Source organism: Lissotriton helveticus, chromosome 3_2, assembly GCF_964261635.1.
Source record: "Lissotriton helveticus chromosome 3_2, aLisHel1.1, whole genome shotgun sequence".
Lineage (NCBI taxonomy): Eukaryota > Metazoa > Chordata > Amphibia > Caudata > Salamandridae > Lissotriton > Lissotriton helveticus.
The window spans coordinates 78,316,701-78,339,809 of NC_136062.1; the positions used below are offsets into that span (position 1 = coordinate 78,316,701).

The 23,109-nt window shown below is 42.4% G+C and overlaps 1 protein-coding gene across 2 annotated transcripts in view; it reads left to right on the forward strand.

Moving 5' to 3' along the window:
• The window catches only part of SCG3 (secretogranin III), a 272,632-nt gene that overhangs the window by 202,860 nt on the left and 46,663 nt on the right, over nt 1-23,109 (forward strand). For both annotated transcript variants that reach the window (XM_078684829.1, XM_078684830.1), the window contains 2 exons: nt 1,188-1,316; nt 15,833-15,913. In XM_078684829.1, coding sequence (XP_078540955.1) covers nt 1,188-1,316; nt 15,833-15,913 — 210 coding nt within the window. The remainder of the gene's footprint in view (nt 1-1,187; nt 1,317-15,832; nt 15,914-23,109) is intronic.

Below are 23,109 nucleotides of genomic sequence, written 5' to 3' on the forward strand. Positions count from 1 at the left end.
CTTGTTGTGCAATTAAAGCAATAAGTATAGATAATGACAATTTTTAGTTTTCTTTATCTGCTAATTTGACCGTCTCTAAAAGAAATGAAAAACTCTAGTGTGAAACAAAAAAGTCCACAATGGCTTTGAACTGACTATTTTGATGCAAGAAAAGCAAGTACATGCTTTTTCACAGCACTACCTAGTTCCAGAACACACGTAATTGGTCTAGTCTACATCGGCGGCAGAGTTTATATTTAAAATTAGTGATAGAATAGTTGCTTTAAACCACAAGTGCCCGATATTGTCACAATAACTAGATCCATGTCAGATGTTCACGGTAGCCATTGATAAATACACTCATGTTTTCAATTTAGATTCATTGTATATGAAGGGAAATATAAAATCCTATGGGTCAACTCACATGAACAAACATTGGGCACCGCTGCTATAAGCTCTACAGTGTGATACTAATTGAAATAGCAAACTATTTGCGATTGGTCCAACATGTGGATGCTGGGTTGTATCTGGAATTGAAATGAGAGACCTTACTTTGATCCTAAAGACATCTCTTCCCTGCCCTATTAAGTGCTGTGTTCAGAATATTTTAAAGCCCCCATAACACAAATGTTCATGATACTTTAAAAAGTTATTAACAACACATGCAGGGTACATTCTGTTCTACCATTATGTCTGACTCTTGCGTGTTCGAGAGGAACCGATAATTGAGTGTCGTGCTACTAGAAACGTGCCTTATGATGAATTAGACATTTTTGTTGAGTTCCTCCATTGTAAACAAACAAAAGAGGCTGCAACCGTCCAAATGGCCTGCGATGTTGAATGTCTTTGCATTATGTAAGCACTGCCTACAAGTAATGGCCTGCCGCTGTGTGTTGTTCACCACACCATCAGGGTTTGTCAGAAAGCCCTACTTCCCATTTCAATATACAGAATTTATATCTTTTTCCAATGTGGATATAACTCAAATTAGCGAGGATCTGGCCTTGGCCTTCGTGGCAGATCACCAACTCGTTGGTAATATACCACTTTGATGCAAGGGGGCATGGTATGTTCAAAGAGTATTTCTCCAAATATTTCAGAGACATTTCAGAATTAATTTAGAAACTCTTAAATGAAAACCTGTCTTGCACAAATGTTGCTTTAGCAAGCCTGGTTAGAATAACAACATATTTCTTTAAACCTAAAAGACAAAGGCACCGATGACATGGACAGCACAAAAGAAGAAGCTGCCAAGCTGGAAAAACAAATTGAAACAATAAAGGACTCTACAAAAGAGGAAGAACATAAATTAGCAGCAAAAACGAAAGAGCATAAAGGTAATAAAATTATGTTTCATTAATAATAAGTGAATGCTGTGCTGCCTTTTGTCATAAAATGATTTCAAACATTTTACTGGCACATCTTCTTGAGAAGTGTATGCCCAGTGGACATTTGTGTGTGAGAGTGGCCAACAGTGTGTATCACAGATAGAATGCTTCATTTGAGAAATGACCAAAGACAGGGAGAGCAGATGGCATTGTGATTTATAGAGCAGGATGGAGCCAATAAAAGGACATTGTCTGGACTCCCTAATCTATCAGCATCTATAGGTTATTTATCTCCACCATCATTAGGGGCACCCAGAACACAGATGAGGCAGGTAAAGAGTGTGTATCATGAGAGGGGGCAGATCAAGTGACAAATAGAGGAACATGGCTCCGTTTCATGGGTAGCACACACAAAATAATCCTAAATGGGGAAAACGAGTACGTGGAAGATAAAAGTCAGAATACCTTCAGTCGGCCAAGCATCCGACATTGCGGCAAGCAAAGTCTGTAATTGGAACAGTGGGCCAAGCTGAACAGTGCACAGACCAGTAGAAAGGCAACAATAGACCGTCTGAAAGCTGACAAGAGGCAAAGGGTCAGCCATGGGCAGACACAGGGGCCAACCAAATAAAAGGGTTTAAAAGAATGTGAATTATATAAAAGACATAGTAAATTCATGACTAAATCAGACTTACTGCAGAGTACACACAAGGAGAGGGTCATTTTAGGATACAATAAATGAAATTGCCAGGAACAGATGCAGAAGGTTGTCTTAGAAAATGTGTGCAAGCAACAGAAGCTCAGAAATAAATCCAAAAAGCAATAGCAAGCTTACAGGCCTGAATTTTTTAAAGGGAGTTGTGGGTTCTGGCACCTTTTTGTGTGCTGAGAAGATGAAATGGAATTTGTAACTGGTGAATTTGACAGGCATGTACAGGAAAATATTGCAAAGTTGCGGTTGCTGCCATTATTCGGTGGCGGGGCAGTGTGGAGAAAACTGAAGGGAGGTGAGATATCGCCTGCATGACACACAAGGCGTTACACCTAAACTCACCCGGCTACCTCGCTCAGAAGTTGACAATCTCTGGCGGAGCTAGAAACACTAGAGGCACAAACAATCTTCTGCTGAAACCTCGAAGATTCCGGAAGGAAAAAACATATAAGCGCTCCTTCTCAGGAATGGCGCCTAGGATCTGGAACTCACTCCCTCCCGAAACCAGGCTTATCTCTTCCACTACACTCTTTAAAAATGAAGTAAAAGCTATCCTCATGGCTAAATACACTTGAACTATTATCTCGAACTATGTTAATACTCTGCACCGAGCTGTACTACATGTTTGACCCCTTTGCTTATTTGTATTATTTGTCTTATTACTCACATGATTGGCTCTGCAGCCACCTATTTGTACTGTTTGATCTATTGATTTATCTGTCTGACTATGCTCCCTCATGTACCCCTTCTATGTAAAGCGCTCTGATATCTGCAAAGATCTTGTCCGCGCTATATAAAACTTTCAAAATAAAATAAATAAATAATAATTTTTAAAAAGGCTTACCCTATGCTCTCAGCCACCTTGTGCATCGGTGCTCCTCTGCTCTGCTGCCGGCAGTCCCTGGGACAGACTTCCCATCCAATCCACAGGGAGTGTGTATCATTTCTCCACACGGCTGTAGAATAAACTTGGTTTGAAGAAACCTAAGTGTGCATGTCTGTTTGGCTGGACTAAGCCGGCCAGCCAAACTGACATGCGCACTTACAGTGACCACCACTCCTCCTCTGTACCAGGGCCTGTCCCCTTCCTACACACGCATGGCTCAGGCTGTCACTTAAAAAAATAAAATGATAATAAAATTGTTTTATTATCATTAAAAAAATTTAATTGCTGACTCTGAGCAGTGGGGCGACGCTCCTCCACCTTTACGGAGGTGCTGCCGATGATATTGCAAAGAAGATAATCCTGAAAATGGGGTAATAATTTAATGACATCTATAAGAAAGTCTATGGGGCATATTTACAATGCCCCTGCAGTACTTTTATGCCGCCAGAGTGTCACTTTTGTGACACTCCAGTGCCAGACTTGCCGTAGCGGGCACAAGGTGTTTTCCCGGTGAGCTTCAGGGTGGGGGCCAGTTTTTGACTCATGGAGGGGCGGTTTTATTACTGGGTGCCAGTTTTGCAGCAGTGCTGCAACATCAGTGCCTTGTAACAAAAGCGCCAGCGGTGCTTGACACTAGCATCTTGCCCCAACCTCAGCCAGTTGAGCAGAATTGCCAGGGCTGATTTCTGTTTCAAATCCGTCCGTGTGATGCTCCGGAGGCGAAGTGTGCCAGCCCATATTTACAAGGCCCAGCAAAGCCACTTTGCTTGACATTTCGTTAACCTTGTAAATATGGAGTAAGGCAATGCCTACCTCTGCGAGGAAGGGTTGTTCCATGGGTGTTGCTGTGGGTGTTCCAACTCAACACCCATGGTTTTTGACACTGCCAAAGATTTACAACATAGCATAAATTTGGAAATGTAGCTATTAGGGTTTTGAGAAATTTCAGACAATGGCGCTCTACCTGTAGTATACGTTACACCTGTAGGAAGACAAGTTCTAAAAGTGGTGCGTCTAGAGCGAACGGAATCACCCTAAAACCGTCCCAAGACAATCTAAGATTACCGTAGACAGTACACAGCAAAGCTCTCGCAACCACAAACAGTGTAAATACAAAGACAATGTCACAGTAAGGTAACAGAAAGCAGCAGATCTCAGAGTTCGTGTTCTTTTTCAAACGACAGGTTTAATTTGATCCAAAATCAGCCGACACGTGTTTCATCGCGTTGAAGTGGAGTCAACACGACTCTTCAGGGCTGACAAAATAAAAGTAAACATATGTATAGTACATTTCACTATAATACTTCTGGTACACTTGTCAGTAAAATAGACGTGCACGAAAGTGAGGGTGACGGATCTCTACGTGCCTAGTGGACGTCTAGTGATATACGTACCATGCACATCCACACTTACAACATCAGTGATGGTTGTGCAGTCCGTGGGTTCAGTGAACCATAAAACATTCCAACAATACATTTATTGTATTACCAAACTCGGCGTTACGTGGCTATCGGTCTCTCGCTCACGAGGGAACCGCACTAGTGAAGGTTCAGGGTGTAAATAGTGTCACTTTTCACATTCTGTTGTGCACTACGTATGTGTGTCATGCACGAATTCAAATAACAGGTCTATGTGCAGACTAAAATCATGCAAGTAGTGCAGAATTCCTCTTATCACTAATTTGCCTACCTGGATATCCCAGGTTTGTATGGGTAGATATGTAGAAACGTACGAGGCGGTTGGAGTATAAAACTGTACATAAAGAAAAAAAAATTTTGCAAGTATTGTTTAATAGAAAGTGATGAAGGGAGAAAATTAACGAGAGGCAAACGGTATATAACATAGGGTGCGATAACCCAGTATTGGCCATTGCTTACCCTAAGGATATATTGAAGGATACATCAATATATAAGGAGTACAAAGGACCCTGGTAACGGGTTAGGCAGAAGAACGTTAACAAAGATGTAGCGCTGTTTTGAGCAATGTTGCTCGTTATTTCCAAAAGAGACTGCATGAAAAAAGAGAGAAATCACAAAAATGAGTAAAATTACGAGCATGTCCTGGCAAGATATAACGAGTGGTGGTCGACAGTCTAGGAATTATCTTAACCGTAACGTATATCTAACGGTCAGAGTTACATACCTAAACACGTGTAAGTGTTTAGCAGTACCGGGAGGGGATTCGACTGGTCAAATGTTTAAAAGTCGAGTTCCGAGTAAGATTCCCTAAGTGAAACACAAAGGGGAAAAGATAGTGAGAATACTTTCATATTAAGAGCCAAAGAGTGAAAAGGACGCAGGTGCACACAGACTTGTGTCCTTACCTTCAGCCGATATCCCTCCTCAGTAGGTTCCCGGTCGCCGTGTTCCCTGGACGGACACGTGACCGGAAAAGGGAAGGTAATGATATAGGCAGCGACGATCCAAGGCTAGAGCGTGTCAGAATGAGTGCCACGTCTACAACGCGAGCGCCATCTTAGGTGTAGGAAAAATATTCTTATTTCCTTTTCTCTATGAATCACCTACTTAGCGGTGATATGATTCAGAATACACCCTCTAAGGTGCCGATGTGTTAGATGAATATGTCACTTGAGCGCGAGAAAATTAGTTGCGAGAAAAAAACGGGAAAAAAAAAAAAAAAGAAAATATTAAGATTTCTTAATTGTTATTTACTTGGTGTTAGTCTCAAAGCTCTTGAGAGAATTTGCGTTAAAATTTCCAAAGAGTCACAAGGGGCTTGGTTCACAATGGCAAACTACATACTATAGAAAAGTAAACCCTTAGTGGATATTACGAACGTGAATTTGGGTGATCACGTAAAATTAATCAGTGATACGAAAGTGGTGTCCTTACTTATGTCTTGATAGTGAGCCTCGTTAAGAACACCCATAAGTGCAAGGTGAAGTTGCAAAGTGAATGGTGACATGAACATCCATATATATGCAAATCTTCACGTCTGATGAAAAATTATCAATAACCATTACTGATGGCAAATTCTATTGGTTGAATTCATTATTCATTAGTACAAGTTAACTTCGTGATACTCCACATCTGACAAGCCATACGGACAATTTGTACATAAATTCGTGCATGCAGTTCTTCTCTCAGTTAAACGAATATATATACAACCTCAAATTAATAGCACATTACAATTTTGGTGAATCATATGCAACATTACATTGAAGTAAGGGACATCAGTCTCCTAAGAAGAATTGAAGCTCTGGGTCGTAGTTCAGCCCGTGCTCCACGCATTGCAAACGCATGATCCACGTTGCTTCCCTACGCCTCAGAACAAGTTCTCTGTTGCACCCTCTAACATTCGGGGGGATTACATCAATACCAAAGAAACGTACCTTCACCTCATCCTCAAGTGGTTGACATGCCCCAATGTGCAGTGCAACCGGGTATTTCGGATCTCTTTTTTGAATAGCCCGCATATGTTCAGCTAGCCTTTCCTTAAGGGGCCTGATGGTACTTCCCACATAAATCTTACCACAATGGCATTCAATAATGTACACAACGTATCTTGTTAAGCACGTGATGTTATATTTGATGGTATACTGGACTCCATCATGGCCTTTGAAAGTTTTCGTCCCATGTTTACCCCAGATACACAAAGAACAGAAGCCACATTTAAAAAAACCTAATCCATGTGTGGTGAGCCAATCTACGGTTTGGGTGTTATGTGGGACCGTGGGACTGAGTTTGTTCTTGAGTGTACAACCCTTCCTGTATGTAATGGCTGGTCTTTCTGGTAGCCACTCTTTTAATGTGGCGTCTTCAGTTAGCAGTCCCCAATGTTTTTTAAAACTCTTGGAAACTGCATGATGTAGTGCATTGAACTCAGTAATGAGTCTAATTTTCTGGGTGGAGGAATCTCTGGAGGTACGTTTCTTTAGACAATCTGGTCTTGAGGCGCGACGAACCCTTTTCTCTGCGGAATTCAGAGTTTTGAGGGGGTAGCCTCTATTTAGAAATCTTTCTTTCATATTCGTTAGACAACTATCCAAATCTCTAGGATCACTGCAATTTCGCTTCGCTCTCAAGTATTCACCATAAGGTATAGCCTGTATTTGGTGAGTGGGGTGAGAACTACAAGCATGGAGAATAGAGTTACAAGAAGTAGGTTTCCTATATAGTTTGCTGTGAAGTTTGTCATCTCTTACGTAGAATTCCAAATCTAGGAATTCCATCTTTTGGCTGCTGAACTGCATGGTGAATTGTATGCCCCATGTATTGTTGTTCAGATATTTGAAGAATATGTTCAAAGACTCTGTAGTGCCAGACCAAAGCAGAAAGCAGTCGTCAATGTAGCGTCCCCAAAACAGAATGGAGTCGATAAAGCAAACACCTTTAGGGCCCCAAATGAGATCTGATTCAAGGGCCCCCATAAATAAGTTAGCAAAGGAAGGGGAAAATTTCGAACCCATAGCTACCCCCTTCGTCTGTTTGAACCATTTGCGATCAAAGATGAAGTAGTTATTATCAAGAATAATTTGCATCATACGTAGTAACATCTTCGTGTGAGCCCACAGCGAAGCTGGTCGGTGAGAAAGTGTTTTCTCCATAGCTTGCATCCCCAATTCAGGGTTGATGCTGGTGTAAAGAGACACCACATCCATTGTCACTATTAAAGTTCCAGGTTGCCAATCAATATCTGACATCATTCCCAAAATATGTTTAGAATCCTGAATGTACGATGGTAAGTTTTTAACCAAAGGGCCTATAAAAAGGTCTACATACTCCGCAAGTCTCTCTGTGGGCCCTCCAATGCCCGAGACAATAGGTCTGCCTGGCGGGAATGGTAGGTTTTTGTGTATTTTGGGAAGAGTATACAACCATGGAAAAGTAGGTCTGAAAACCTTCAGATACAAGTATTCATCATTGTCCAGAAGACCAGATTGTTTCCATTCAAGTAGTAGTTTGTTAATTAAAATGGTAAGAGGACCCATAGGGTTCTGTGACAGTGGTTCATAGCAAGAAGTGTCATTGAGTTGTGTGTGAATCTCGTTATTATAATCCACGAGGTCCATCACAACTACATTGCCCCCCTTATCAGCCTCCCTAATGACGATATTAGTGTTGTCACTAAGGATAGAGAGTGCAAGACGTTCGCCTTTGGTTAGGTTGTCCTTATATTTAAATTTGTCATTCAAGTTTTTCATGTTAATTCTATTTATGTCATCTAGGACATGCCTATGGAAATTATCAATAGCATTACCCCCTGATAGAGTAGGAGTCCACCTAGATTTGTGAAACCTTGTCTCGATTTGGGAATCAAGGAATCGTATTTCTGTTCGTAAGTGTAAACCCTCCCAGGGATGAGGCTGACTACAAAAATGGGAGGGTTTACACTTACGAACAGAAATACGATTCCTTGATTCCCAAATCGAGACAAGGTTCACAAACAGGTAGATCCACTGTAGCCAGCTCAGTGACTTCAAGTACCTCCTCTCTTAACTCTGCTGGACTCTTGGAGTCTGAGGATGAGAGAAGAGACAATACTGATCTCATTAATATGCCATTTTTTTTAGAAATGGAACGTATCAGGAAGGGCAACAGGACAACCACAGCCAGGGGCGCCATAGATCCAAAACCCACAGGGGTAGGCGCAGTTTCAAACGAAGAATATCGAAGAAAACTCAGGTTAGGGACACAGAGGAATTGATCAACTCAGATGAGACGGTTCAAGTAATTAATCTTTCCTCCTTTCCTTTAACCACAGACATGGTCTCCCTACTTGGTAAGGGTTTAAACTTCAACCCGTACAGTACTGGTGATATCTGTCAGAGTAAGATTGACATTTTCAAATTTATACGAAATGTGAAACTGAAAAAACATTTTGCATGTAAATCCAATGTTTCTGGGGATTCCAGACCCTCTCCCGTTGTCTGTGAAAAGGATGTTTTGACCATTAAAGATGTACAAGCAACTCATCTGCTTCTTTCTTTGACGGACAGGGAAGAAAGCCCTTATGACATGGAGAGGCTTCTGGCAGAATTAGACATTGAAACGGATTATGGACAGACCAGTGGTCTTAAAAATAAATCTAGGTGGACTCCTACTCTATCAGGGGGTAATGCTATTGATAATTTCCATAGGCATGTCCTAGATGACATAAATAGAATTAACATGAAAAACTTGAATGACAAATTTAAATATAAGGACAACCTAACCAAAGGCGAACGTCTTGCACTCTCTATCCTTAGTGACAACACTAATATCGTCATTAGGGAGGCTGATAAGGGGGGCAATGTAGTTGTGATGGACCTCGTGGATTATAATAACGAGATTCACACACAACTCAATGACACTTCTTGCTATGAACCACTGTCACAGAACCCTATGGGTCCTCTTACCATTTTAATTAACAAACTACTACTTGAATGGAAACAATCTGGTCTTCTGGACAATGATGAATACTTGTATCTGAAGGTTTTCAGACCTACTTTTCCATGGTTGTATACTCTTCCCAAAATACACAAAAACCTACCATTCCCGCCAGGCAGACCTATTGTCTCGGGCATTGGAGGGCCCACAGAGAGACTTGCGGAGTATGTAGACCTTTTTATAGGCCCTTTGGTTAAAAACTTACCATCGTACATTCAGGATTCTAAACATATTTTGGGAATGATGTCAGATATTGATTGGCAACCTGGAACTTTAATAGTGACAATGGATGTGGTGTCTCTTTACACCAGCATCAACCCTGAATTGGGGATGCAAGCTATGGAGAAAACACTTTCTCACCGACCAGCTTCGCTGTGGGCTCACACGAAGATGTTACTACGTATGATGCAAATTATTCTTGATAATAACTACTTCATCTTTGATCGCAAATGGTTCAAACAGACGAAGGGGGTAGCTATGGGTTCGAAATTTTCCCCTTCCTTTGCTAACTTATTTATGGGGGCCCTTGAATCAGATCTCATTTGGGGCCCTAAAGGTGTTTGCTTTATCGACTCCATTCTGTTTTGGGGACGCTACATTGACGACTGCTTTCTGCTTTGGTCTGGCACTACAGAGTCTTTGAACATATTCTTCAAATATCTGAACAACAATACATGGGGCATACAATTCACCATGCAGTTCAGCAGCCAAAAGATGGAATTCCTAGATTTGGAATTCTACGTAAGAGATGACAAACTTCACAGCAAACTATATAGGAAACCTACTTCTTGTAACTCTATTCTCCATGCTTGTAGTTCTCACCCCACTCACCAAATACAGGCTATACCTTATGGTGAATACTTGAGAGCGAAGCGAAATTGCAGTGATCCTAGAGATTTGGATAGTTGTCTAACGAATATGAAAGAAAGATTTCTAAATAGAGGCTACCCCCTCAAAACTCTGAATTCCGCAGAGAAAAGGGTTTGTCGCGCCTCAAGACCAGATTGTCTAAAGAAACGTACCTCCAGAGATTCCTCCACCCAGAAAATTAGACTCATTACTGAGTTCAATGCACTACATCATGCAGTTTCCAAGAGTTTTAAAAAACATTGGGGACTGCTAACTGAAGACGCCACATTAAAAGAGTGGCTACCAGAAAGACCAGCCATTACATACAGGAAGGGTTGTACACTCAAGAACAAACTCAGTCCCACGGTCCCACATAACACCCAAACCGTAGATTGGCTCACCACACATGGATTAGGTTTTTTTAAATGTGGCTTCTGTTCTTTGTGTATCTGGGGTAAACATGGGACGAAAACTTTCAAAGGCCATGATGGAGTCCAGTATACCATCAAATATAACATCACGTGCTTAACAAGATACGTTGTGTACATTATTGAATGCCATTGTGGTAAGATTTATGTGGGAAGTACCATCAGGCCCCTTAAGGAAAGGCTAGCTGAACATATGCGGGCTATTCAAAAAAGAGATCCGAAATACCCGGTTGCACTGCACATTGGGGCATGTCAACCACTTGAGGATGAGGTGAAGGTACGTTTCTTTGGTATTGATGTAATCCCCCCGAATGTTAGAGGGGGCAACAGAGAACTTGTTCTGAGGCGTAGGGAAGCAACGTGGATCATGCGTTTGCAATGCGTGGAGCACGGGCTGAACTACGACCCAGAGCTTCAATTCTTCTTAGGAGACTGATGTCCCTTACTTCAATGTAATGTTGCATATGATTCACCAAAATTGTAATGTGCTATTAATTTGAGGTTGTATATATATTCGTTTAACTGAGAGAAGAACTGCATGCACGAATTTATGTACAAATTGTCCGTATGGCTTGTCAGATGTGGAGTATCACGAAGTTAACTTGTACTAATGAATAATGAATTCAACCAATAGAATTTGCCATCAGTAATGGTTATTGATAATTTTTCATCAGACGTGAAGATTTGCATATATATGGATGTTCATGTCACCATTCACTTTGCAACTTCACCTTGCACTTATGGGTGTTCTTAACGAGGCTCACTATCAAGACATAAGTAAGGACACCACTTTCGTATCACTGATTAATTTTACGTGATCACCCAAATTCACGTTCGTAATATCCACTAAGGGTTTACTTTTCTATAGTATGTAGTTTGCCATTGTGAACCAAGCCCCTTGTGACTCTTTGGAAATTTTAACGCAAATTCTCTCAAGAGCTTTGAGACTAAAACCAAGTAAATAACAATTAAGAAATCTTAATATTTTCTTTTTTTTTTTTTTTCCCGTTTTTTTTCTCGCAACTAATTTTCTCGCGCTCAAGTGACATATTCATCTAACACATCGGCACCTTAGAGGGTGTATTCTGAATCATATCACCGCTAAGTAGGGGATTCATAGAGAAAAGGGAATAAGAATATTTTTCCTACACCTAAGATGGCGCTCGCGTTGTAGACGTGGCACTCATTCTGACACGCTCTAGCCTTGGATCGTCGCTGCCTATATCATTACCTTCCCTTTTCCGGTCACGTGTCCGTCCAGGGAACACGGCGACCGGGAACCTACTGAGGAGGGATATCGGCTGAAGGTAAGGACACAAGTCTGTGTGTACCTGCGTCCTTTTCACTCTTTGGCTCTTAATATGAAAGTATTCTCACTATCTTTTCCCCTTTGTGTTTCACTTAGGGAATCTTACTCGGAACTCGACTTTTAAACATTTGACCAGTCGAATCCCCTCCCGGTACTGCTAAACACTTACACGTGTTTAGGTATGTAACTCTGACCGTTAGATATACGTTACGGTTAAGATAATTCCTAGACTGTCGACCACCACTCGTTATATCTTGCCAGGACATGCTCGTAATTTTACTCATTTTTGTGATTTCTCTCTTTTTTCATGCAGTCTCTTTTGGAAATAACGAGCAACATTGCTCAAAACAGCGCTACATCTTTGTTAACGTTCTTCTGCCTAACCCGTTACCAGGGTCCTTTGTACTCCTTATATATTGATGTATCCTTCAATATATCCTTAGGGTAAGCAATGGCCAATACTGGGTTATCGCACCCTATGTTATATACCGTTTGCCTCTCGTTAATTTTCTCCCTTCATCACTTTCTATTAAACAATACTTGCAAAATTTTTTTTTCTTTATGTACAGTTTTATACTCCAACCGCCTCGTACGTTTCTACATATCTACCCATACAAACCTGGGATATCCAGGTAGGCAAATTAGTGATAAGAGGAATTCTGCACTACTTGCATGATTTTAGTCTGCACATAGACCTGTTATTTGAATTCGTGCATGACACACATACGTAGTGCACAACAGAATGTGAAAAGTGACACTATTTACACCCTGAACCTTCACTAGTGCGGTTCCCTCGTGAGCGAGAGACCGATAGCCACGTAACGCCGAGTTTGGTAATACAATAAATGTATTGTTGGAATGTTTTATGGTTCACTGAACCCACGGACTGCACAACCATCACTGATGTTGTAAGTGTGGATGTGCATGGTACGTATATCACTAGACGTCCACTAGGCACGTAGAGATCCGTCACCCTCACTTTCGTGCACGTCTATTTTACTGACAAGTGTACCAGAAGTATTATAGTGAAATGTACTATACATATGTTTACTTTTATTTTGTCAGCCCTGAAGAGTCGTGTTGACTCCACTTCAACGCGATGAAACACGTGTCGGCTGATTTTGGATCAAATTAAACCTGTCGTTTGAAAAAGAACACGAACTCTGAGATCTGCTGCTTTCTGTTACCTTACTGTGACATTGTCTTTGTATTTACACTGTTTGTGGTTGCGAGAGCTTTGCTGTGTACTAGCATAAATTTGGGGCAGTGGCAAAACATCTTCCCAAAGCAGGCATAATGAGGAGAAATATTTAAATTTTCCTCTTTCCACAAGTGCTGCCTTTCTTAGCACACATAGAACGAGGAAAACACCTCCTTTAATTGTTTTTGTGCAGGAAGGTGTCCCTTTCTGGACAACAACAATCATGCCAACAACACAGACACGCTTACACCATGGTGCAAAGGTTCCTGCTTTGGCGCTCAGCTGCACCAGTGCTGGCAGAAAGGACAGGAATGTGCCATATTTTGTAGATACGGCATGTTTCTGCCCTTTTCTTTTGATGTAAAGCAGCGCAGCTAGAAGGCTAGCGCCACAGCGCTGCCTTATGCCAAACTATTGTAAATATGCCCCTATGTTTTTACTCTGTGATCAAAAAATACATAACTCTGACAACTTGTTCTAATGATATCAAAGTAAAACAAATGTCTGCAAAAGGGCGATTAGTGACTAGCACTGTGTCTTTATGACTGGCTCAGATCAATGGTGTAACATTAGCCGCCGCACATCCCCCGCTATGCAGGGGGCGCCAAGCTCCAGGGGGACCCTTCGGCACTGTGCATGGGTGGCAGGCCCATGACCTGAGAGTTCCTGACTTGGTCTGGGAAGGGGGGGGGGACTCCATGTACTTTGCAGGGAGACCCCCCTCAAGTTTTGTTATTCAACTGGATAAAATATCTGAGCACTGTGTACTTCCTACTAAGCTATTAAAATGCAGTTCTGCCAATACATGTAGGAACCCACACAGGGTTTCAATTACCAGCTAATTGTCAAGTTGCATCTGCAGTCCCCTAAAAGACTACTTGAGGCCCCAGCACCAAAACCTAATAATCAAACAAATAGATTGATGACCACAGGTCTTCCAGGCAAAAAAGTGAACACAATAAGAGTCAATGGAACACAACAAATGGGTACACAAATATGCTGTACTTCACCTATGCACAATTGGGCCTGAGTATTATTAATCTGGGCTGACAGTAAGTGCGACTACTGTCGTCTGGGTACAGCGTATATGAAGATATCCTGTGAACTGTGCACTTCCATAACAGCTCCCCCTGGCTTACATGTCAAAGCAGCCAAAAGGATTCCTCGTGTCCCATTCATCACTATCAAATCATCCAGTAGTCACATACACAACTAGATATAAAATCACTTGTTAACGCCATTCCCTATTGCCCACGATATAACGGTCAGTGGCACCAATAAAATATACATATGTGTATGAAAATGTGGAACCAAATATAGCATTATGTAACTAGTCAGTTGTGACTTTGTTTCATTGGATCCTGTTTTAAGGTCTTATAGTTGCAGTAGCTTTAGTTGGCCAACATGGGTGGAATATAGTTTTTGCAGGCCTTTTCTTACTGTCACTCTATGAGCCCTGGAGGTAACTATAGCTGTTCTTTATAGTAGAGTAGAATTGGGAAATAGTACGCAGTTATTGACCAAATACTGGTGCTGGGACTTGTGAATGAGCCGTGTATTCTGGGAGAGTAGTAGGGTGCCTGGGTGGCCGCACATGCCACGGATCTCTGGTAGTCCAGTCTCCACAGACAACAGCTTGCGCTGAAGCGGGTTCTAGTTCACAGTATGTCCGCCTCACCCCTGGAGTGCTTCAGACTGGAGGTTTCCTCACACTGGCCTTCTACCTAGAGCCGGAAACTCACTCCTGCCCTTTAAATGGATGGCTCGCTTCTCTTTCGACCGGGAACAGAGGCTCCTCTTCATCAGCACAGCTGTGATGCTTTGTAAACCAGTGGTGAGAGAGAGTTCACTCCCAGGCCGTAGAAGCAGCTAAGTGGACTTTGAAGGATACACCTACGTCATCCTTCCCAAGGACCCACTGGGAGCATCAGCTGATCTCAAGAGTCTTTCACCGCCGCTTTGCGTGGAAGACTATGACACTTTATGAAGCGTGGCACTCTCTTATACAGCTGAAAATAACTCCACGCGACTCGACACTCTTAGCGGATATCAAGGGCCGCTGTAGGTTGTTTACGACAGGAAGTATGCAGCTGTCTCATTTGATCCCAGGTGCTGAGATAGATACATTTCTTGCAAAGGTCTGAAAGTTGCACCCCCTCATAGCCTCTGGTCCCAGCAGAATCTTTGCCCTACCACTGCTTGCGTCACCAATTAACTTACGACTGTAACTTTCCAATCTGGAGACTCAGAATGAAACCACAACTAGCCCAGCAGCTTCCTAAAGCAAAATACATGTTCACACTTAACCGTTAATTCTGACTAATACGTTTTAAAAGTATCCCAAGGGAAGGGTGATGCATTTGAGTTTCAGTTTGACAGGACAACAGGCAGCCCCAAGCCCTCTTGTAGCATTGGTTCGCTAGAAGAGGTGTGTAGGGTTTATTTTGGGCCAGTTCATTCCTGTTTTAGTAAAGACATCAGCGTTCAGTGCACATTGTTATGTTGAGTCTTATAACGTCAAGTAAAGCTATGTGCTTTTGTTAAGCATCACAATTGCCGCCAAAGTGCTCCATAACTACCCTCTGCCTGCATAGCGAAGCAGGTAGCAATTATGGCAATAGGGTTTTCAGCTTGCGGAAGATGGGAACCAAACATTAAAAAGAGTTCGCTTCGTGGAGGCAGTACGAAGGGAAGAACGTGTAGAATTTCATGCATAGGAATGACAAGTGTTTGTTCTGTTTTCTATTCCAGGGAAGGCAGAGACCTATTTAGATGCCATCAGAAAGAACATTGAGTGGCTGAAGACGCACAACAAGCAAGGGACAAAAGAAGGTATGTAATGTGTATGCAGGGAAGTTTGGAGAAATGACAGATGCCGTACAGATGCCAAGGTAGAAGCCAAGGGGCTGAGAAAACGTCTCTTCCCAATTATTAGTTAATTGAAAGCAGTAAATCTGATGTAATGCGCAGATACAGTAACTATGTTACTGAACTGTACACAATCTGGATTTTGCATTTTGCTCACAGGATTTGTGTTTTTTTGCTCAAACGATTTTATTTGCTTGCTTCTTAAAGTGCAATGAGAAAATAGATTGTGGGATATAAAATAAACAGAATACGTTCAGTGCACGTGCACATACAGGTATTCATGAACATTCGTAACACCCACACTCAGAAATGTGCAGACATCAAAAGGTGGCATGGAACAATATGAGGAATGAAGGATGCATAACGCTTGCCTATGTTTAGTGAAAATGGCTAACCTGTCCAGACTCTCACAGGCACATATCCTTCAAGGCGGTTTCCAGTTTGTGTGTTTTTGCTTAGTATCTAGTCTAATGCTGACACAAACCATTCCAAGGATTTCAGTGTTCTGTTGTAGAAATGCTGCATTATTCATGCAATATTCTTACATGAATCACAGTCTGGGCAAATGGAAGAAATGTGCAGTAATCTGATTATGGTTAATGAACAAATTACTATTATCCACGTTTTTGGCTGAGCGCAGCCGCAGATGTTCATTACAAATTTGGGGACCAGAAGTTTTTTAAGAAGGTTTGCCTGAAGCTTCTTAGGACAGCACTTAACATCTGGAAGGCAATTCGTAGAATTTTGGACATACCCTATTATCATTCGCAAGCCCCCATATGGGACTCTCCGGGTACACCAGACTGCCTACTAGATCGGCTGGCTCTTCCCTTGAGAGCTGCAGGATTAACCAAGTGGGGGGACCTGTGTAATAATTCCAAACTATTAAGTTGGGAATCTCTTTTAAATTTAACAGGGGGTTCCATTTCCAGGTTTAAATTCTACCAGTTGTCTTCCTGGTGGGGTAGCCAGTGTTGGGCTAATGAGGACGAGATTCTGATTTTGGAATTTATCAGTAGGGGGACAGGAAGGAAAGGAGAGGTGTCACTTTGGTACAATGCATTGGTGGGGGCGAAAGACGAACTAGGAGCCGAAATCATCAAGCTTTGGGCTAACTCCGTAACTCAAGACTCCGAAGAGATGCTGAAGGTTTGGACAGATTCTTTCACAATCTCCCAAAAAATCATAAAACCATCTAACCTTAGAAGGAACCATTTATTCACAGCATATAGGGTTTACTGGACTCCTGCGAAATTGTCAAGGATCTCGGCAGAAGAATATGTCTGCTTAAGATGCAGGTCTCCAGGTGCAGATGATAGACATATGTTTGTTGACTGCCCTGAAATCATCAGCTACTGGGACCAGGTCTGTGGGTTCCTAGAAGAGGTTCTATCCATGCCAATCACTTGTTCCCCCAGATTGATATTTTTTGGTCTCCTCCTGGACTATGATGTTAGTAACAGCATATCGCAGTTTATCTTCTATGTTATTGTTATAGCCAGAAGGGAGATCTGCAGGGAGTGGAAATCTGTAAGTCCTCCTCGATTTGCAAATTGTCTTAAGAATATTATGGCTGTTAGTCGTTTAGACCTACTGTGTGGAGGGGAAAGTGCTGTTAAAATCTGGGCTCAATTAACTGCATGGTCTGAGAGATAACGGACAAGGTACACGAAATGTCCAATGATTATGCCAGAGGTTTTGTGGTCCTGTCCTCCCAAAGGGCTCGATACATCATGAATGGGAGTGGGATAAGGAAACGACCTACCTCTGGGTGATCTCCGTTGGCTATCCACGGATCCAGGGCGGGAACAGTTAGCCCATGTTAGTGGCCAGGAGAAAAGCCCATCTAGAGTTGACAATTTCTGGTGGCATTTATGAGGACAAAAAAAAAAAAAAAAACCTGTCCAGACTCTCACAGGCACATATCCTTCAAGGCGGTTTCCAGTTTGTGTGTTTTTGCTTAGTATCTAGTCTAATGCTGACACAAACCATTCCAAGGATTCCAGTGTTCTTTTGTAGAAATGCTGCATTATTCATGCAATATTCTTACATGAATCACAATCTGGGCAAATGGAAGAAATGTGCAGTAATCTGATTATGGTTAATGAACAAATTACTATTATCCACGTTTTTGGCTGAGCGCAGCCACAGATGTTCATTGTTGGATTTGACCAGGAGAAATTACAAAAATAAAATAGAAGGCAAACTATAGGGATACATTGTTACAGAGGTGGTGCATTTTCATCAGCAACAACATGTGAATTTGATCTCAGGATAATCATAAGAAAGAAACTAGTGATAGTGTAAGCTAATTTGAGTTCTGTATAGACCACTCGGAAGGCCTCACCCTCCACATGCTCTGAGTGTCTCCCAGTCCTGGTCTGTCTCTCTCTATCTTTTGACCAGAGGGAACCAACAAAGGTGCCATGTTATAAAAACATCACTCTGAACTGGTTCAAATCAGACACTCTAAATCCAATCAGGTACCAATGACATTTGGAGTAAGGAAAGGGTTAATGCTATGGCCTGTATCCTTCACCTTCAACACGGAACACCTTGAGATGCCATGAAACACAGGCAGCACCCAGCTGTACATTAAAGCATAACACACATAAGACAACATAGACCACCAAACATGCAAAACAAACCTAATGCTGAATGTCACAACACCATCTGAAACTCAGAAGATCTCGAAAAGCAGAGTCTCTTGAACTGAGCTCCGCCACCCCTCGCAAGTCTCCACCAGATATTGGTTGTAAACACTAGAAACAAATAGGAGAGTCCCTCTCCCAACAAATCCCTGAGCTTTCTAACCTTAAACTCCATTGGATCTATGAGGGAACGCCCTGTAATGGTAGCATAATTCGAAATCCGCCTCCTATGCGAAACTAAAACAAAGGTTCCCATGCTCAACCTCCTTGTGGTGGTGAGCCTCCTGCACCAGTGGACTAGCAGCTAGCAGCCTTGGGTGCATTCTCATTAACCTTTCGCTATTAATATATTACAAAGAGAAATGCCCTTTAAGGTTCTAACACCGTCAAATAATACAGTGTTCTCAAGTAAAGACAAGCATTGAAAAATAAATAGGTCTTGCATTTGCTTGAGTTAGAGCTATTGGCGTTCTAATTGACAATGTCTTTTAGCTATGTGTTATGGATTGTATGTATGTGGTGTGATTGGAATTATGTGGTTTGGATTGGAATTGATAGTTGTGGAATTGTGTGGTGTGGAGTGGATTTTGTGGTGAAATTATGTGGCACAGTGTGCAGTGTAAATATGTGGATAGTAATTATGTGATATTGAGTGTACTGGAATTATGTGGAGTGGGATTGTGTGTTATATGGGGCCAGATGTAGGTAGGCTTTTACCGGTCGGTAACGGCCGATTTCGGCCGTTACCGACCGGTAAATGGAATTTGAGATGTGGGGGCAGAATCGGTAAATTTACCGATCGGTAAATTTACCGATTCTGTAAATTACCGAATCGGTATTTTTACCGATTCAGTAATTTTGAGATGTAGGTGGGACTCTTCTGAGTCCCACAAGCCTTACCGAATCGGTATTTTACCATCAAATTCAATTTGATGGTAAAATACCGATTCCGGTGTGCATGCACATGTGTGCATGCACACCTCTGCCATGTGACAGGCAGACCTGCCCTTGGGGCATGTATGCCTGCCACATGGCACCCGAGCCTGTTTTGGGGGGGCCAGAGGGTGTCAAAGTGACACCCCCTGCACCCTTGTGAAATTCGGTATTTACCGATTCGGTAAATACCGAATCGGTAATGCCCATTCATTCCTATGGGCTTCTAAGCCCATAGGAATGAATGGGCATTACCGGTCGGTATTTACCGAATCGGTAAATACCGAATTTTACCGAATCGGAAAAAAAGTTCTGGATTGTCCTACATCTCCCCCCTTCATATTTACTGACTCTTAAATACCGAATCGGTAAAATTCGGTATTTAAGAGTCTGTAAATATTATTTACCTACATCTAGCCCATGGTGTGCTGTTTAATTTTGTTGTAAATAAGACAGGAGTAAAACCCATAGACCAGGTCAGGACTGGGTAGGAAGGTACAATTATAATACAATGTCCTGAAAGGTAAAAGTCAGTAGACAGTTATACATAGAATGCACATAGCATTGCTGAAATAGACAAGAAGGAGATCATTCATTATTTATTTTTAAGTAAAAAGACAGTTCGTCATTTTAAGGGAATGACATTCATATCATGGTTGGATTAATACAGTTGGGAACAGCACTGCATTGAATGTATTGACAACCACAGAAAAACTGGGTGCAACAACAATCGTGAACGAAATAGTGCAAGTTACGACGCAAGTGAAAGAAGAAAAGAGAACAGCGTGGTCGGCGCACTGTGTATGACGTGCAGATTATCTACAGTGAGTGGCTAAGGGCGGCGCATGTGACATAGTTATATCACATAGGACACAATTAATTTGTTAGGTTTGAAGCCACTAAGGAGAAGTGCGCCTATTGTTTAGGCTGTTGGGTCGACGGCGTTTCGATCCGGACCATTTCGGATCATCATCAGGACTGGTTGTCTGAATGAAGTGGTGCTGTGGAGAAAGGGAAGGAGTGTTAGGACGGGGAAGGAGGTGTGGGTAGGCAGAGGATGGCGGGAAAGGGGGGGGAAATTGGGGGGGCTCGGGGTTACCTTTTGTCGTCCTTGTGAATTCGGAATCTTGCGCAATCCTTGTAACTGCTGAGAATTATGAATTGGATGATCACCAAGGATCGGGTAGCTGGACGAGATCGGTAAGGGCTGGGGAGAAAGGAAGGGGAATAGTGATTGACTGGGTCAAGGCGGTAGGCACCGTTTCAGATAGTTGGGGTAGCGTTAGGATGGAAGAAGGATTTTACCTCATTTTTGAATCAGCCTCTAACTCAGCCGAGTTGAAGAGGGTTATGTTGAATCGCCTCCGCGTGAATGCCAGCCGCGTCCCGCCACCGTCCTCAGCCCCTTTTCCCCACCCCCCTTCCCTCCTTTCCCCACCCTCCTCCCCTTCTCTTCACCATTCCTTCTCCTTCCCAGCCTCTTCCCTGGCCCCTTGCACTTTCAGTTATTGTAGGTTTACATTCGGTACAGATCGTCCCTCAAGACGCGTCTTCATAGCAACCTTCTCATTCACGCCCATTGGTTTGGCCATCCTTCCCTAATTGGTCGATACCCACATTCTCCTGTTGACGCCTTGTCCTGCCACGCCCCCGGCTCTTTCCCCGCCCTAATGCGGAAATGAAACACTCTCATTCCGCACAGCGCTGGTCTAACCGCCACTTCTCCGGTATTGAAATGGACACGCTGACCAATCCAGGTAAACGCCGCTCAGCATTCTTCCACACGCGCTGTGGCCTGACATATGGGTGTGCTTCTAAATTCTTCCCTCGCTTCTCCCCCTCTCCCCAGCACTTACCTGACTTGGCCAACTAACGCGGCTGGCATTCACGCGGAGGCGATTCAATATAACCCTCTTCAACTCGGCTGAGTTAGAGGCTGATTCAAAAACGAGGTAAAATCCTTCTTCCATCCTAACGCTACCCCAACTATCTGAAACGGTGCCTACCGCCTTGACCCAGTCAATCACTATTCCCCTTCCTTTCTCCCCAGCCCTTTCCGGTCTCGTCCAGCTACCCGATCCTTGGTGATCATCCAATTCATAATTCTCGGCAGTTACAAGGATTGCGCAAGATTCCGAATTCACAAGGACAACAAAAGGTAACCCCGAGCCCCCCCAATTTCCCCCCCCCTTTCCCGCCATCCTCTGCCTACCCACACCTCCTTCCCCGTCCTAACACTCCTTCCCTTTCTCCACAGCACCACTTCATTCAGACAACCAGTCCTGATGATGATCCGAAATGGTCCGGATCGAAACGCCGTCGACCCAACAGCCTAAACAATAGGCGCACTTCTCCTTAGTGGCTTCAAATCTAACAAATTAATTGTGTCCTATGTGATATAACTATGTCACATGCGCCGCCCTTGCCACTCACTGTAGATAATCTGCACGTCATACACAGTGCGCCGACCACGCTGTTCTCTTTTCTTCTTTCACTTGCGTCGCCACTTGCACTATTTATTTCACGATTGTTGTTGCACCAAGTTTTTCTGTGGTTGTCAATACATTCAATGCAGTGCTGTTCCCAACTGTATTAATCCAACCATGATATGAATGTCATTCCCTTAAAATGACGAACTGTCTTTTTACTTAAAAATAAATAATGAATGATCTCCTTCTTGTCTATTTCAGCAATGCTATGTGCATGCTATGTATAACTGTCTACTGACTTTTACCTTTCAGGACATTGTATTATAAGTTTAATTTTGTGGCACGATGTGGTTTTATGTTTGTTTGATTGGATGTATGTGGTGTGTTGAGTAATCGTGATTTTGAGTTGAGTTATGTGGCTTGGTGTCGAATTATGTAGTGAGGATTTGAAATGTATGGAGTTTAATTGTGTGGCGTGGAACTGTGTGGATATCTTTGGTTTTTGGGTGACAAAAAATACAGATAGGAAAGAGCTGTGTCTTTGGGTGTTAAAAAGAAGAATACAAAAAAATAAAAAGAAGATGGGTAACTCTCAAAGGCATATTTTATAGGGTCGGCACCTCTTGGAAAGCCAAGGCCCAGATGAATGTACCCAACACAAATATACAAATAAGCCCCCATAAGCAAAATGGTGTAAGTAGATCTTTTTGTATAAATGTACCAATAGTTGACCAATGTCTTACTGCACATTGTTGTATCTTGTGTTTTCAGTTGTCTTCTTCTTAAAGCCTAGCTGTGCTTAATGTTATTGTTATAATTGTTAGCTAAACGCATTGTTGATGCTCTCTGCCAATGGAACACCGTAGAAAGAAAACAACGAAAGAAGAAGAAAATAAATTAAAATACCAGTGAGAACACATGTACAGGAAGGCACGAGTCAAATATAAATAATGACAAAGTGCCATTTGTGTTTTTGTACAATGCGTGTCAAGAGGAAGCATGGAGATTAATAGATGGTCAGTAAATGAAAAAGGAAGTTCTTATTGATTTCCAATCAAGTATACTTTTGAGAACGGTATAGGGTCATATTTCTTATTAAGGGGCATGGGTTGAACGGGAAGCAGCTGGAGATACTGAAGAGGGACGT